This window comes from Penicillium samsonianum, assembly GCF_028829775.1.
Source record: "Penicillium samsonianum strain IBT 33392 chromosome Unknown utg000006l_segment0_segment0, whole genome shotgun sequence".
NCBI classification, from domain to species: domain Eukaryota; kingdom Fungi; phylum Ascomycota; class Eurotiomycetes; order Eurotiales; family Aspergillaceae; genus Penicillium; species Penicillium samsonianum.
Genome location: NW_026643264.1, coordinates 2,071,752 through 2,085,121, shown reverse-complemented (window position 1 = coordinate 2,085,121; position 13,370 = coordinate 2,071,752). Strand labels below are relative to the sequence as shown.

The 13,370-nt window shown below is 45.1% G+C and overlaps 1 protein-coding gene across 1 annotated transcript; it reads left to right on the top strand.

Moving 5' to 3' along the window:
- Positions 1 to 1,442: 1,442 nt before the first annotated feature.
- On the top strand, positions 1,443 to 1,889 carry N7471_010791 (uncharacterized protein; the record flags this gene model as incomplete). Its single annotated transcript, XM_057283510.1, has 1 exon — positions 1,443 to 1,889. The coding sequence occupies one exon, from the start codon at positions 1,443 to 1,445 to the stop codon at positions 1,887 to 1,889; it is 447 nt and encodes a 148-aa protein (XP_057132489.1).
- Between the last annotated feature and the right edge of the window lie 11,481 nt (positions 1,890 to 13,370).

Here is a 13,370-nt window from a genome sequence, read left to right as displayed (position 1 = left end):
TCCCGCATGATGGTTATCGACCCTTTCTCTTAGTCCGTCATGGACTTCGACTCGTGCGTTGGCCGAGTAAAAAGTACCCCTCTCAAATCCACTACGTACAGCCTTCCGCGTGCCGCCGCTCTGATCTCAAGTTACGCGTGGCTTATTTTACTATCCAAAACTACGGAATAAAAACGACCTTTGTGTCAGCACGCACTTTTCCATTTTCGCGTTTTCATGTTCTTTGGATTATTTCTTTCGAAGACAGCATATTGCGATAATCCGATCACAATGGATCCTCGCGAAGCCAGATCGACCGGGTATAGCACCTTTTCACCAACACTTGAAATCAAACCCAAAACCGTCGGTCGCCCGAGGTTCGACCCGTATCACAAGGTTCTCAGCAGGTGTTATGAACCACTGGTGCTGTTGCGATTGCTTGGACAGAGCCGTGGGAATCACCAGCCGAAACCGCACGATGTAAATGCAGGCCAAGCTGTGCGTCGGGATTTCTTGCGGAATCTTTCCTACATTTTTGACTTTGAAAAAGGCGGAGATACCTGCACCGCGATTGGACTTGCAGACCTCGGCGCATGCTATCGGTTATATGTCGCTTCAAATAAAGGACAAGCTAAAATAGCTGAGTTTCTTAAGGCTGTTCTTGGGCTACTGCACGATTTAAATGAGGTGCCAGGATCGGAGCTACCTCAAAGGGAAGCAGAGTCTGTGAAGTTTTATGTTGATTTTGCGGAAAAGCGCATCAGAAAGGAAAAAAACTGCTTATTCAGGGCCGTGGATGCTTGTAGCCGAAAGCTTTCACATTCAGCTACCATTGAAGGTGTGCACCGCCAGTAAGGTGTTATAAAATTGCCGATGCTAATGCCTTGGTAGCCGAAAGACTACGCAAGTGGTTAAGATCGCTCCTGAGCCATGATGATGATCTCACACTTTGCACGTTTGCATACGAAACCAGGCATTCTCCATTTCTCCCATGGTTGCGGTCTATACGGCAAGAAAACTTGCTCAGCCCAGACATAGCATGCGATCCTCTTGGGCCTGTAGGACATTACATCGGACGGCTAGCACATCATATCCGAGCATCAAAGGAGCTTGTTAAAGCTGTCACTGATATGAGCCAAATACTAGAAAGTTGCGAAGTTTCCTCTGTGGATCACATAGCACCGGTGCCACCTCCCGCACCCGACAGACATACAAAACTTGACGGAATTCTCAACCGTATGTTAGGGAAGGGACACGACGAGCGACTCGACATTGAACATGGACTGTCAAAAATCAACGCTGCGAATCGACTCTTCGATAGATTTCCGGGCGAATATCGGAATCTAAAGCCACGAATCCATGCAGAGGTCCAAATACTTGATCATTTTCATCGATATCAAATACAATTCACCGAAAATGATCGCTTTGTCGCTTGCAGTAAGGCGGCCTGTCTATGTTGCGAAATGTATTTCAAACACCACCCAGCACGAATGATTGTCCCTGAATCGCATCGAAATGTGTGGACAAACTGGGGACCGCCTCTGGTAGAGAACTTCTCGAAGTCCCACGGGGCAGGAAGGCAGCAGTTACATATACTGAACAAAGTGATTCACGAGGTTCGCAATCTTGTCATCAGTCAAGCCCTTGGACAATCCTCGGTTGGTCAGAGACGTCCTGATACAAAAACAGAAATTACAGATCTCCATTCCCTCGGCTACACCCCAGCACCTATCAACGTTTCGGAAAAGAGTTCAATGGTTATGAGCGAAGATACCCCCATTGAAAAACAGAATCAACAATCAAAAAATCAAGCCAGAGGACCATCGATTAGCCCTGGATTATTGACTCATAACAACGAAGAATCGGATGGTGAGGGCGGAGGCGTTTTCATTCAGGCCTGGATGCATTGAGGGCAACTACAACATTGCTCGTTTAAAGCGGATGGTGTCTTTGGCTTATACTGTTTTGACTACATATTTTGTACTGCTCTCTTTTTTAAGCACGATGAATCTTAAATTGGAAAACAAAGCTTAAGTGTTATTTATCTCTGCACTACCCGTTGCACGTCCTGTCCCGGTGCCTTCGGAGATTATCGTTGCGTGTACAAGACGAGCCACATTTGTCGCAAGTAAACTTTTCTATGATCTCCAGATGTTCTCTAGCCCATGGCTTATGATGAGTTACGACATGTCGGCGCATATCCGTTTGTTCAGCTGTACGATAATTACAAAAAGCTTGTGGACATTTGACAGGTTTGACGTGTATCCGAGCGTGTTTCCTGGAAAATATTAGATACTACATTGTGTTCGTTATAGAAACAAAAGGTACCTTAAAAGATGTTTCTTATCTTCATCTGTTTTCCATTCACAATTCAAATACCGACAACGATACACTCCATCAGAAAACAATGTCATATGGTCTAGTGAAGGCATCTCTGCTTCTTCAAATTTGACCACATTTCGAGGTGCTGAGGCTAGCGGCTCTTACACGCTTTCCTCTGGAGCTCTGCTTCTCCATTTCTAAAAGGAAAAAGCTGTGGCAAGGTTAAAAAATGTAGAAAGAACATTAGAGGAGGGCAAGAGTGTCGCCTGTTCTAAACGAAATGTACTGGGCTTGAGGCTATCGTGTCTTCTCATATATTACTTTCCTAATTTAAGAAAACAACTCTAAGAGAAGTTTCAAATACTGTATCAAAATCCTATACCAAGTTAGTTCACAATGATCGCAAATTCAAATAAGCAGAATACGAACCATATCAAACCAAACACCACCAGCAAAAGAAGACTGACTCTTCCCACGGCTCTTAAACCCAACGCTCTCATAGAAGTTCACCAAGTAATCATGCGCAATCAGCACAGCTCTACTGGCCCCAAAGCAGACCTTCTCAAGATGCTCCGTGTAAGTCTTTACAACCGGGTCGGGAATTTACTAAACATAGGAGGTATAGCAAAGACGGGCTTTCGAGAGAGAATCAAAGAGAGTGCAGAAGTGAAACTAATTTCGAGCGCCTGTGTACAGTAAAGAAAGGCCATTATTTTTCGCATTATATTCCTATTGAGAGTGTGAATGGGAAACATTTGCCCTGTTTTCAAGTTGCACTACATAAAACGGCTATACTCTATTACCCTCGCCCACAATTGCTCCTCCCTTCACTTAAGTTCATCATCACTTCGTGAGAACTCCATATTAAGTATAGAAACACCTACCATTTACGCGATTACTACGGGCAGCATCTTTTTAGGTCTATTTCTCATAATCATTTTCGGTTTTACTTTCCGGCCATCTAACCCTCCCTATCCTCGTTCGTCGGCATCAAATCCTTGGACCATAGACCCGAGCTAGTGGTTGCATATGCAAAATCGTCATCTTGTCTTGCTCTGCGTGTTCGACGACCACTTAGTATGTTGCTGGCATCCACATTGCTAGTGATCTTCCTGCTTGGTGCTGGGCTTGGTGCTAGCAATTCTGCCTGGAGCTGTCTTTCTATCTCGTCTTCTTCAATGGCGTGGATCGCTTCATTTTCATGCTGCTGGGCCTGGTCCCTAGCTAACAATTGATCATCTTGATCATGCATATCCACCCCCTGGTGAGAGCCAGTTTCTCCATTTGGTGGTGTCAATGGTAGTGGTGGATCTTCCTGATCCTTTTCACGAAGCATTTCACCTGCTTCCGCTGTATGTGGAGCGCTCGGTGTTGGCAGATACGCTTCCTCATTCACCCCCCTGGAATGGGGTGGTATCCCGTTGTATATTAACGGCGTCATCACTTGGTTCCTGTATTCCACCTTGGGGGTCATCCTCTACCTCGCGATCTTGCTGGTTGTCCTGTTCCAGCATACTAGTCCCTTCTTGACTAGTAATCTCATGGTTGATCACCTGGGTGATCTCTTCGACGGTGAGCTCTTCTGGTTCTCTCACAGTGGTAGTGGTAGTGGAACTAGTTGAGATCTCTCATACTCGGGTGAGTACTTGCGGCCTTCATCAATGACTGCATCTCTGATATGCTTCACCTTGCCAGTGTGTGGAAACCAGATCTTGTAAATGTTAGAAGCAAGATATCTAACCAAGAAGCCAACCTCTGCGCGAGGATTATCTTATCTGACTGGATCTGCTTCTCAATACGGCAATACGCCAAGCTCCCATATAATCTATCACTTGCTAGATTGATCCTTAGGATAGTCGTTTCCTGTATAAATTCCTTCCTTACTTCCTCCCATGGTATCAACCACTTGTTTTCAGAACCAATATAAGTTGGGGTACGGGTTAATAACCATACGGCGGCGCTTGCAAATTCTGGCCATAGATCTTTAGGAAGCTTCCCTTCGAGGGCGAGCATCCGCATGCGAGTAATGATCATGCCGCCAGATCTCTCGGCATAGCCATTCATTTCGGAGTGGCCGGGTGGAGTATGATATATCAAGATACCATCGCTTGTCAAGCTATACTCCGATGCTTTGCCAGCTGCTGCCTCATTATCATAGTGAAAGGCCTTGATTGGCAGCTTCCACTGATTCCTTGCTAGCTGTACGAACTGGTTGATAGCTAGTTGACATTCAGGCTTTAGTTCGTGTGTCATGATCCAATGAAATCTTGGTCCTTCTATATAGAAGTGAGAGATCCATCGATACTTGTTATACGCCGGTGGCAGTTGTATCAAGTCAAAATGGACTCTTCCAAATTGTCCAAAGGTGCGTCCAATTGGACGTCGTGATATCTGCTTTGGTGCTCGCCCAAGATGACAGGTTTGGCATAGTGATTCCTCCTTTTCTTTGTCTTCGAGAACGACGCCATCTACCATACTAGCAAGCTTTGCTAGAGTACGTGGTTCAATATGAGCAAGACGTCGGTGCCAGATCTCGGAGGAAGCCCTTTATTCCTGTGATTTCACTGATCTCCTTTGTGCTGGCTGCACAGCATATGCTTGTTGTGGTGGAGCTTCGCCAGGTTTATCAAAAATCCAAAGATTGAATTGATCCCAAAAATGCACGCTAACGACAGGCCTATCATTAGGATCCCGTATACAATTTGTGCTCTGGCACCAAAGGCCACCTTTCTTCTTTAGCATCGCGTACGACACTAGATTTATGTGGAATCCAGGTGAGTATAGAGCATCGCTCAATGTGATCTCCATCCTTCCTTTCTCCGGATGCCTGCCTACCAGGCGCACCTTGCCTTTGCCTAGCACCTGGGTGGTGCTATCTCCCGTTGTCAGATCCATGATATCTGGCGTGAAGTCGACAAATAGGGCTTTGTCATTGCATACATGTACGCTTGACCCTGTGTCGAGAATCCATCGATCTCGAAGAGAGGGCTCGTCGGCTTTTGCTACAGATAGCACATGCTTGCTAACCTGTATAGCTTCACTTTGCAGCTTGCTTTAGGTGGTTGCAAATCTGACCTGGTTGGCATACTCAACCTGCTTAGGCCTAGCTTCAGCTATCACCTTATCAACCAATTGCTTCCAGCCTAGGTCATTGGCTAGCTTCTTCTTTGCTTTCTCTAACGTACACTCATTGAGCGTGTATCCCTCCGGTCGAATTGCTTCATTCATGATATAGCAAGTGGCAACTTTATGGTTCGGGTGAGTTCTACCACAGGGGCAGTTTCTCTTTTCAAATGGAAGGTTCTCTTGCTTCACTTCCGGCTTCGCTTCCTAGTGTCCTTGCCAGGTTGAAAAGGCGCCTTTCTGAGGAGTGGTCGAGGTGGCAGTCTTCACACCTATCTCACGGTTCATTGCGCCAAACGATTCGAGAAGATCTCGAGTATCATACGCCTTTTTGTCCATGACAATCTCCTGGTATTTGCCTTGCCACCAGATCGGTAGTACTTCTTTCACAGCGTGTAGGAAGTCCCTATTGGCATCTCCATCGTTGATACCAAGGCTGATCGCTTGCTCCCTTAGCGAATTCCACTTTTGAAGCCATTGCTCGATATCTCCCGTCGGCTTCTGCATCGCAAACACCTTCCAATTTATTCGAACTTCCTCCTCATACGCAGTTGATCTTGCGAAACGAGACTTCTGATACACAAGTCTATCATACGGAGTACGATATGTGATCAAGGCAAGATGATGCATTGGGTCAAGATAGGTAAGGATGTATTCATTAACATCACTCAGTCCCTTTGCTTGCTTCTCCCATTTAGTGTACTTCATTTTATACACATCCATTCGATCTCACCAGATCCTTCGATCCCTTTCGTCACCCTCCTCAGGGTATTCCGGTTCCATCGGTTCTTTTAGGGCATCGAGTCGTTCGGTTGGCAGGGTATCCGGGTTACAGTGATCCCAGACGTTCTTTTGCATCGCGTATAGCTGCACCTTTGCAAACCAGGTGAGCCATTGCGGCGCGTCCTTAAGTTTTTCGCCCTTCATGGCGGAGAGGATTAATGCTGCCTCCATTGCTGGATTCAGGGGTAGCTCTGTATAGCTTCAGGGGTTGGGAGACGCTTCTAGCTGCGTGTTAGATATTGTATACCAACTACAGTAGTCTCATTCAGTGCGAACCGGGCTCATAACTGTCGGAGTATTCCGTATTGTAAATGTAGGGGTCCAATCAATGGTATTCAACTCTCTGTATTTCTGTATCGGCTCTCTACACAATTTATATGGAGCCTCGATTACATAACGTAAAACATGTACATGTAGGATTAATTGTCGAATACTAAGATTGAATACATGGTGGAAACAGGGTAAAATACCCTGAATATCATGTGACACCTGGTACCACCCATACCATACAAAAGTGCATATTACAGGTAGTCATCTATGTCCGCCCGTCTCGTTTAAATATACGTATTGACGGTTCAGGCACCATTAGGCGAGAAAGCCTTTGAGCGGCCGTAATAAATTGTGGTTCCAGGGATTGTCGAAGCCCCCAGAATACTTTGTTGACTCTCAATAAGGCAAGGACAGTGGCAACATGGGTATGGTAGATTATCAAAAATAGACAGAATAGGGGATACGAGATGCCTGTCGGTTTTGTCTTTAGATCTATCACATAGGGAAGGAGACATCAGCCCCAAATAGGCTTAGGGTGGGTTCGATTTTCAGAAAGGGTTTAGTTTTGACGATTTAATTCGAAAGGGGCTTAGTTTTGAGGACAAAAATCGGGCTCCATGATTAGGTAAGCCATTTGGGCCATGTCGTCGAAAAATGGCCAACTTCAATGCAGTATATTATATAAACCACGGAGAAATCAAAAATTCTGATAAAACGGACGGAATCTTCAGTATCTATTCCAACAGTCTCGAAATAATTACCCTCATAAGATGCGGTGGTGTTGTTAGGTCAAGTCAGGTTTTCCCTAATGGTTATCAAAGATTTCATGTTCGATCAAAGCTGTCCAGCTGCTGTGTCAAAAATAACAACGTATGACGGCATTTCATCGCCTTGTCTTTCCGTCCTAAAGATGGCACAGTAGTAGTCATGTGGGATTCACTCGGTCTCCTGGACTGTAGGCCTATTTAATTATGTAGTCACCAGAAGAATTGAGTTCATGCCATTTCAATTCCCCATTACTTTCTCTGAAGTTTCATAGGGGTTATGGAATCAGCCCTGAAGTTTTGTGAAAGGACTAACGTGCATCCCTCCGCAACCATTTCTCGTCCTCACCACTCGTAGTGGGAATACTTTTGACGACGCGCCAAAGAAGTACAACCTGATGGGGCCAATTTATTGCAAAATTTGGTTTAATATTATGATAGACACCTGTGTTATATGTATATCCCATCCAATTTGATCGAAAATTACCATCAGCGCTGGCCATGTTTCACTGTAGAAGCTCTTCCCACCCGCACGTGGATTTCTGCGGCAATTCTGCTATTCGACCTTGGTTCACAATTAACCATATATTCTGGGAACAATCTTCATATTCTTGGTAAATAGATTCATCTGAATACAGCCAGGTAAAGATTTTGAGTCTTGCCACACTCTACTGTGTGCAGACATTATTGCCTGCTGCCTCGTATTTCCCTGGAATACTTTCGCTCGCTTACTAATAGAGATCTGTAAGACTGCGTTACTGACAAAATGTAACGGTACCGTATCGTATCAAACACATCTAATTTTGAGCCTCTAGCCACGTACGGTGACCACACCTCTCGTGAGATTCTGTTAGGATCGCATGGTTTCTATTGGATAGTTCTAGCTGCTAGCTAAATGCAGAGTATATTACATAATCCGCCAAGCCTTCGCTTGCTCCAACATAAACCTGTTTTTTTATGTGCTTTGCCAAGCCCCGGGCAATAGTAGCACCGGCAACCAAGTATTCGGCCAAGTGCCGCTGTACTTGTTTGCCTTAGGCACCAAGAGTATGCAAACCCTGCAAACCTCTCGGAATCACAATATGTCTGGGCACTTTTCCGTCACCTTTCCGTCTTCCCCCTAGATTTTACGTCTATCAATTACTCATTTGGAGTGGATATGAGTTACCTTGACAAGCTACCCCTAGAGCTTTTTTTTCTCATAACGCCAAACTTGGATCCATTTGAACTCTTCAGTCTCTTGAGCGTTTGTCCTCACCGTGGTTCTTACCACGACGTTCGGCAGGGGCTATACGCATCAAGCCAGGATCGCATTGTAGCGCTGATCTATGGAATTTGCGCGGGGAGATTAGACCTGATAGAACAGATCCCCGGGCTACCTTGGCTCCTCAAAAGTTTCGATGACTATGCACGCCATATGGAACAACGCGACGAGTATGGACTTCTTGGTGGCGATGAGAAGGAAGCAGAAAATTTTGCAAAGATCAATTTTGGCGGCTATATCAATCCTTTAATCCTCGCGATCAACCAACGGTCAAACTATTCGCGAGAGGGGCTTGAGATTGTTCAGTTTCTTTTGGACAACGGTGCCGAGCCAAATGTCCCTGACAATTTCCGTCGTTGTTTTCCAATATACACTGCGACAGAAAAGCAAGATCTTGATACAGTCTCTTTATTGCTCGAACGTCAAGCTTCCCCGAATACGTTTAACTTTCAGCATGAACTCTTTCCTCTTGACGTTGCTGTTGAGCGAAACCACATTGGGCTCGTCAAGTTGCTTCTTGATCACCACGGTGGTCTCCTGTCCCGTCCTTTCCATTCCCCATATCTACGGCGTCGTGAAAGATCACTACAATCTATGAAAGTCCTGAATTTGCTTGTCATGCGCGGAACCTACGACATGGCCGATCAGGCAATATTAAAGGTTTTCAGGTGGATGTTACCAAAGATTAATCTGCCGAGTCGACGATCATCGAGGGTCCAAAAACACCAAAGAACCAGGGTTTTGACCAATTCCGCTGCCACTGCGCTGGTGGCCTGTATAAAATCTCAGAATCCTGACTCTTTACAGACTCAGTGGGACTTGTATTCCACTCTTTAGAAAACTTTAAAATCCTTAATCCTAGCATTCTTCTTACGATATTTACTCGTGAGGGGATGCTGATCCAGCTTCTCTCTTCTTGCTATACAAGTAGTCTTCCGCACGACCCAGCAAAACCCAGACCCAACCCAGACCCAACCCAGTCTGGGTTGGGTTTTGGGTCGAGCCCTTCGACCCAGTAATGGGTCTGGGTCGGACTGGGTTATAAACAGTGCAAACAGGGTTTTATGTAAAATACAGAAAAATACGCTATGTTTTAGGGTGGTAAATATACTATTTCTAGTAGTAATTTTGATATCTAATAATGAATTTATATTAGATATAACCGTGCCAAGCCCACCAACACACTACCCGTGGTTGGTGGGCTGCACCGGATAGCAAATTTTCAACGGATAGCAAATTCAACCTCAACAACTGCATTTAAATACTATTTACAGGTAACCACCACTACTATTTATATACCAATTTCCGGATCCACTATCTCTTGCCGCCATTGAAGCTTCGTACTCAGCTTCAGCTAAATCCCTCACGTCAAGAAAAACGACTGCCAGATAGCGGTTAGGCGGTTCTTAGCATTGATCAAGAACTGGCAGAAGATTGAAATTAGGGTCTTCCACTATGACAACGAAAGAAGTGCTGGAAATGAAGTTGAATTCATGATCCAAGCCGAAGGATGCACCATTGAGCATTCACCACCTGGCTTACCAGAAATGAACGGTTCAGCCGAGATATCTGGGAGCATAATAGTCAGAACGGCGAGAGTCTGGATCCAAGACACCAATCTTCCACCTGAATTGTGGCCGGAAGCTACGTATGCAGCGGCATATATGCTAAACAGAACGCCCACAAAAATGAACAACCAATGGATCATACCTTGGAAAGAGCTTATGAAGCATGCCGCGCCAGACGGAATTGGAAATCAATCTGTCAATTTGTCAAATCTCAGGATATACGGCAGCTTGGTATATTCAAGAATTATCAAGCGAGTGCAGTCAGATAAAATGGCACCGAGAGCAGAGATCGGCTATCTTGTGGGATATGTCTCGAAGAACCTATACAAAGTATGGTTCCCGCAGAAACGAAGAGCAACCGGAATGGGAAGGATAGACGTCGTCAGAGATGCTATCGTTGATGAATCCCGCCGGTATTCACCTACCAAGCCGCTCCCTACAGAAGAAAACGCCATTAGCACATTGATCGACCATTTGGTCGAAGGCAAAGACAACTGGCCGACAGTGCTCACAGTGGAAGAAGCACAGGATGAACTGAGTACTAGGTTGAAGATGCCTATGTCAGTAGCGAGGATCGCACTGAACGAACAAACCGAGCATACCAAGCAAGGACAGGCACCCGAAGATGCCAGAAATGACGCCGGCGAGGCGGAAATAAATGGAAATACAGAGTTGGTTGACGAAGAAAATGGAGATGCAGAAACCAGGGAGATACCGCCATTGGCGCCCTTTTCAAAAACAGATGCTGTTTTTCCTTTGACCCCACAGTCAATGTTAGCATCAACAAACAGAGAGCAAGCAAGACAATTGCCAGGAAGCTTTCCAGCAGATATTCCATCTTCTCCACCTCTGTCACCAACCTCACCGTCGCCGAATTCATCAAATTCATCACCGTCGCCGTCCGTTCCGCCTATATATACCCCGAACGAACCTTCATCGTCGCCAGATCCGATCTTAGTGATACCGTCGATCGAAACTAGGGGGGTAGAAGTGGAGATAGACGAAGAAGAAGAGGAAGTGCAAAGACAGATTCAACGAGAACTATCATCCCAACCCTCACCAGACAGAGAACTGTCATACCAGCCGTCAGAGCAGGCACCAGGAGACATATCTGGTGATGTCAACATATCAAATGTCATGACCGGAAGAAGAAACAGGAAACCAAGGGTGGACCATGACTATGCATCATATCTATCTCTGGTAGATGTCCACAATGAAGAAGAAAACTCATCTGGCATGCTCTATGCTTTTACAACAAGCATAGGAGCAAGATTCAGCCAGGCCAGGCTTCATAGAGATCAATTGCCACCAGAGCCAAAGAACTGGGCAGAATTGGAAGCCCATCCACATGGCAAGGAATTCAAAGTGGCAGGTGGCTTCGAAGTCGGGACACTAGACAAGAAAGGGACATACAGTCATGTTCCAACACCGAATATAAAAGGGACACAGGCATTGCCATTGAAGTGGGTATTTACCTACAAATTTGATGCCAATGGCTACCTGGAGAAATACAAAGCCAGAATCTGTGTGAGAGGAGATCTACAGTGGCTGTCTACAGAGGAAAAGAGAGCTGCTACCCTCGCCGCCAAAACTTCGAGAGCTGTATTTGCATTGGTGGCAGCATTTGATCTTGACATGGTGCAGAGAGATGTTGTTACTGCATTTCTGAATTCAGTATTACAAACTAAGGTTTATACCAAGTGAAGATACTTTGGAAGACGCGCCAAAAAAGTTTAAACTGATGGCGTCAATGATGGTGAAAAAAATCGCGATAAATATTATCGATATCTGGTTATATATCTCTTCTAGTATCATTGAAAATTACCGTCAGCTCTGGGCATTTTTCACCGTGGAAACTCTTCCCCTGCACACCTGGGTTTCCGTGGCAATTCAGTTATCCGGCCATGGTCCACGACCAACCATTTATTCTGAGGAACAGACGTAATAATCTTGGAAAATATATGCATCTAAATAACCGGCCCTTACATTTTTTACCAAAATTACAGACCCTCGCTAGCGAGGGTCCGCCAACCATATAGTACGGATCACCCAAATAGCACCCCTTTTTTTAATTCCACCTTTTTAAATTGATCATCTACCACCCCACCAACAATGCCTAAAACAAATAAGGACATCGAGGAATTGATTCTCCAGGCTATGGATTCTCTCTCTGAGCAATCTAAGCCTAATATCAAGAAAACTGTGCGAGAATTCGCGGTTCCTGAGGGCCGTCTTCGTCGGCGCTGGAAAGGTGGAAAATCGCTTTTTCAACGACAACCTAATGGCAGGAAGCTCAATCCTATACAAGAGAAGGCTTTATGTGAATATATTGATTACTTTGACGCGGTCGGAGCATCGATAAATCGTCGCCAAATTGCTATTGCCGCCAATTCAATTCTTGAAGAAGCCCACTATGACGAAACCATACCACCCCCACAAATTGGCGACCACTGGCTAAAACGTTTCTTGAAACGGTATCCCGAGTACTATGTACGACGCCGGCGAGCTCTTGACGTCGAGAGAGCTTCTGCACTTGATAAAACTGTGGTGGAAAGGTGGTTTCAAGACTATCAACGTGTAGTGACTGAGCATGGCATATGCCAACAAGATATCTACAATTTTGACGAAACTGGCTTTCAAATTGGCGCCGGACGCGATCAATTCATCATTACCAGGCATCCAAAAAAGAAGCTATTCAATGGATCTGTCACTAACCGTGAATCTGTCACGGTTTTAGAGGCTGTTTCGGCCGATGGTTTTACCTGCCCACCACTTATAATTCTAAGTGCTAAGCAGGCATTACTACGTTGGTTTGACGCGATTGAAGGTGACGAGCATATATCTGTAACTGATACTGGGTATATCAATGATACTCTAGCATATCAGTGGATTCAGCTCTTCCACAAATGGACAATTGGTCGTACAATTGGTAGAAAAAGGCTTGTTTTATGCGACCGTTTTGGATCACATTTAACGCGTCAATTCGTCCAATTCTGTGAGAAGAATGATATCATTCTATTCTTCTTACTCTCCCATACGAGTCATATATTACAGCCTCTCGATGTTGGGGTGTTTAGCGTGTATAAACACTGGCATAGTGAGGCTGTTGAAGCGGCTACTATGACTGGATGCCGCAAATTCTCGAAGGATAAATTCCTATACTCAATTGGCGAAATCAGAAGAAAAACCTTCCAGCCGCATACAATTAAGCTTGGATTTAAATTGACAGGCCTCTGGCCTATTAATCCTAAGCTTATTACTGATGAATTGGAGTCATACGATCCATATCATGACAAT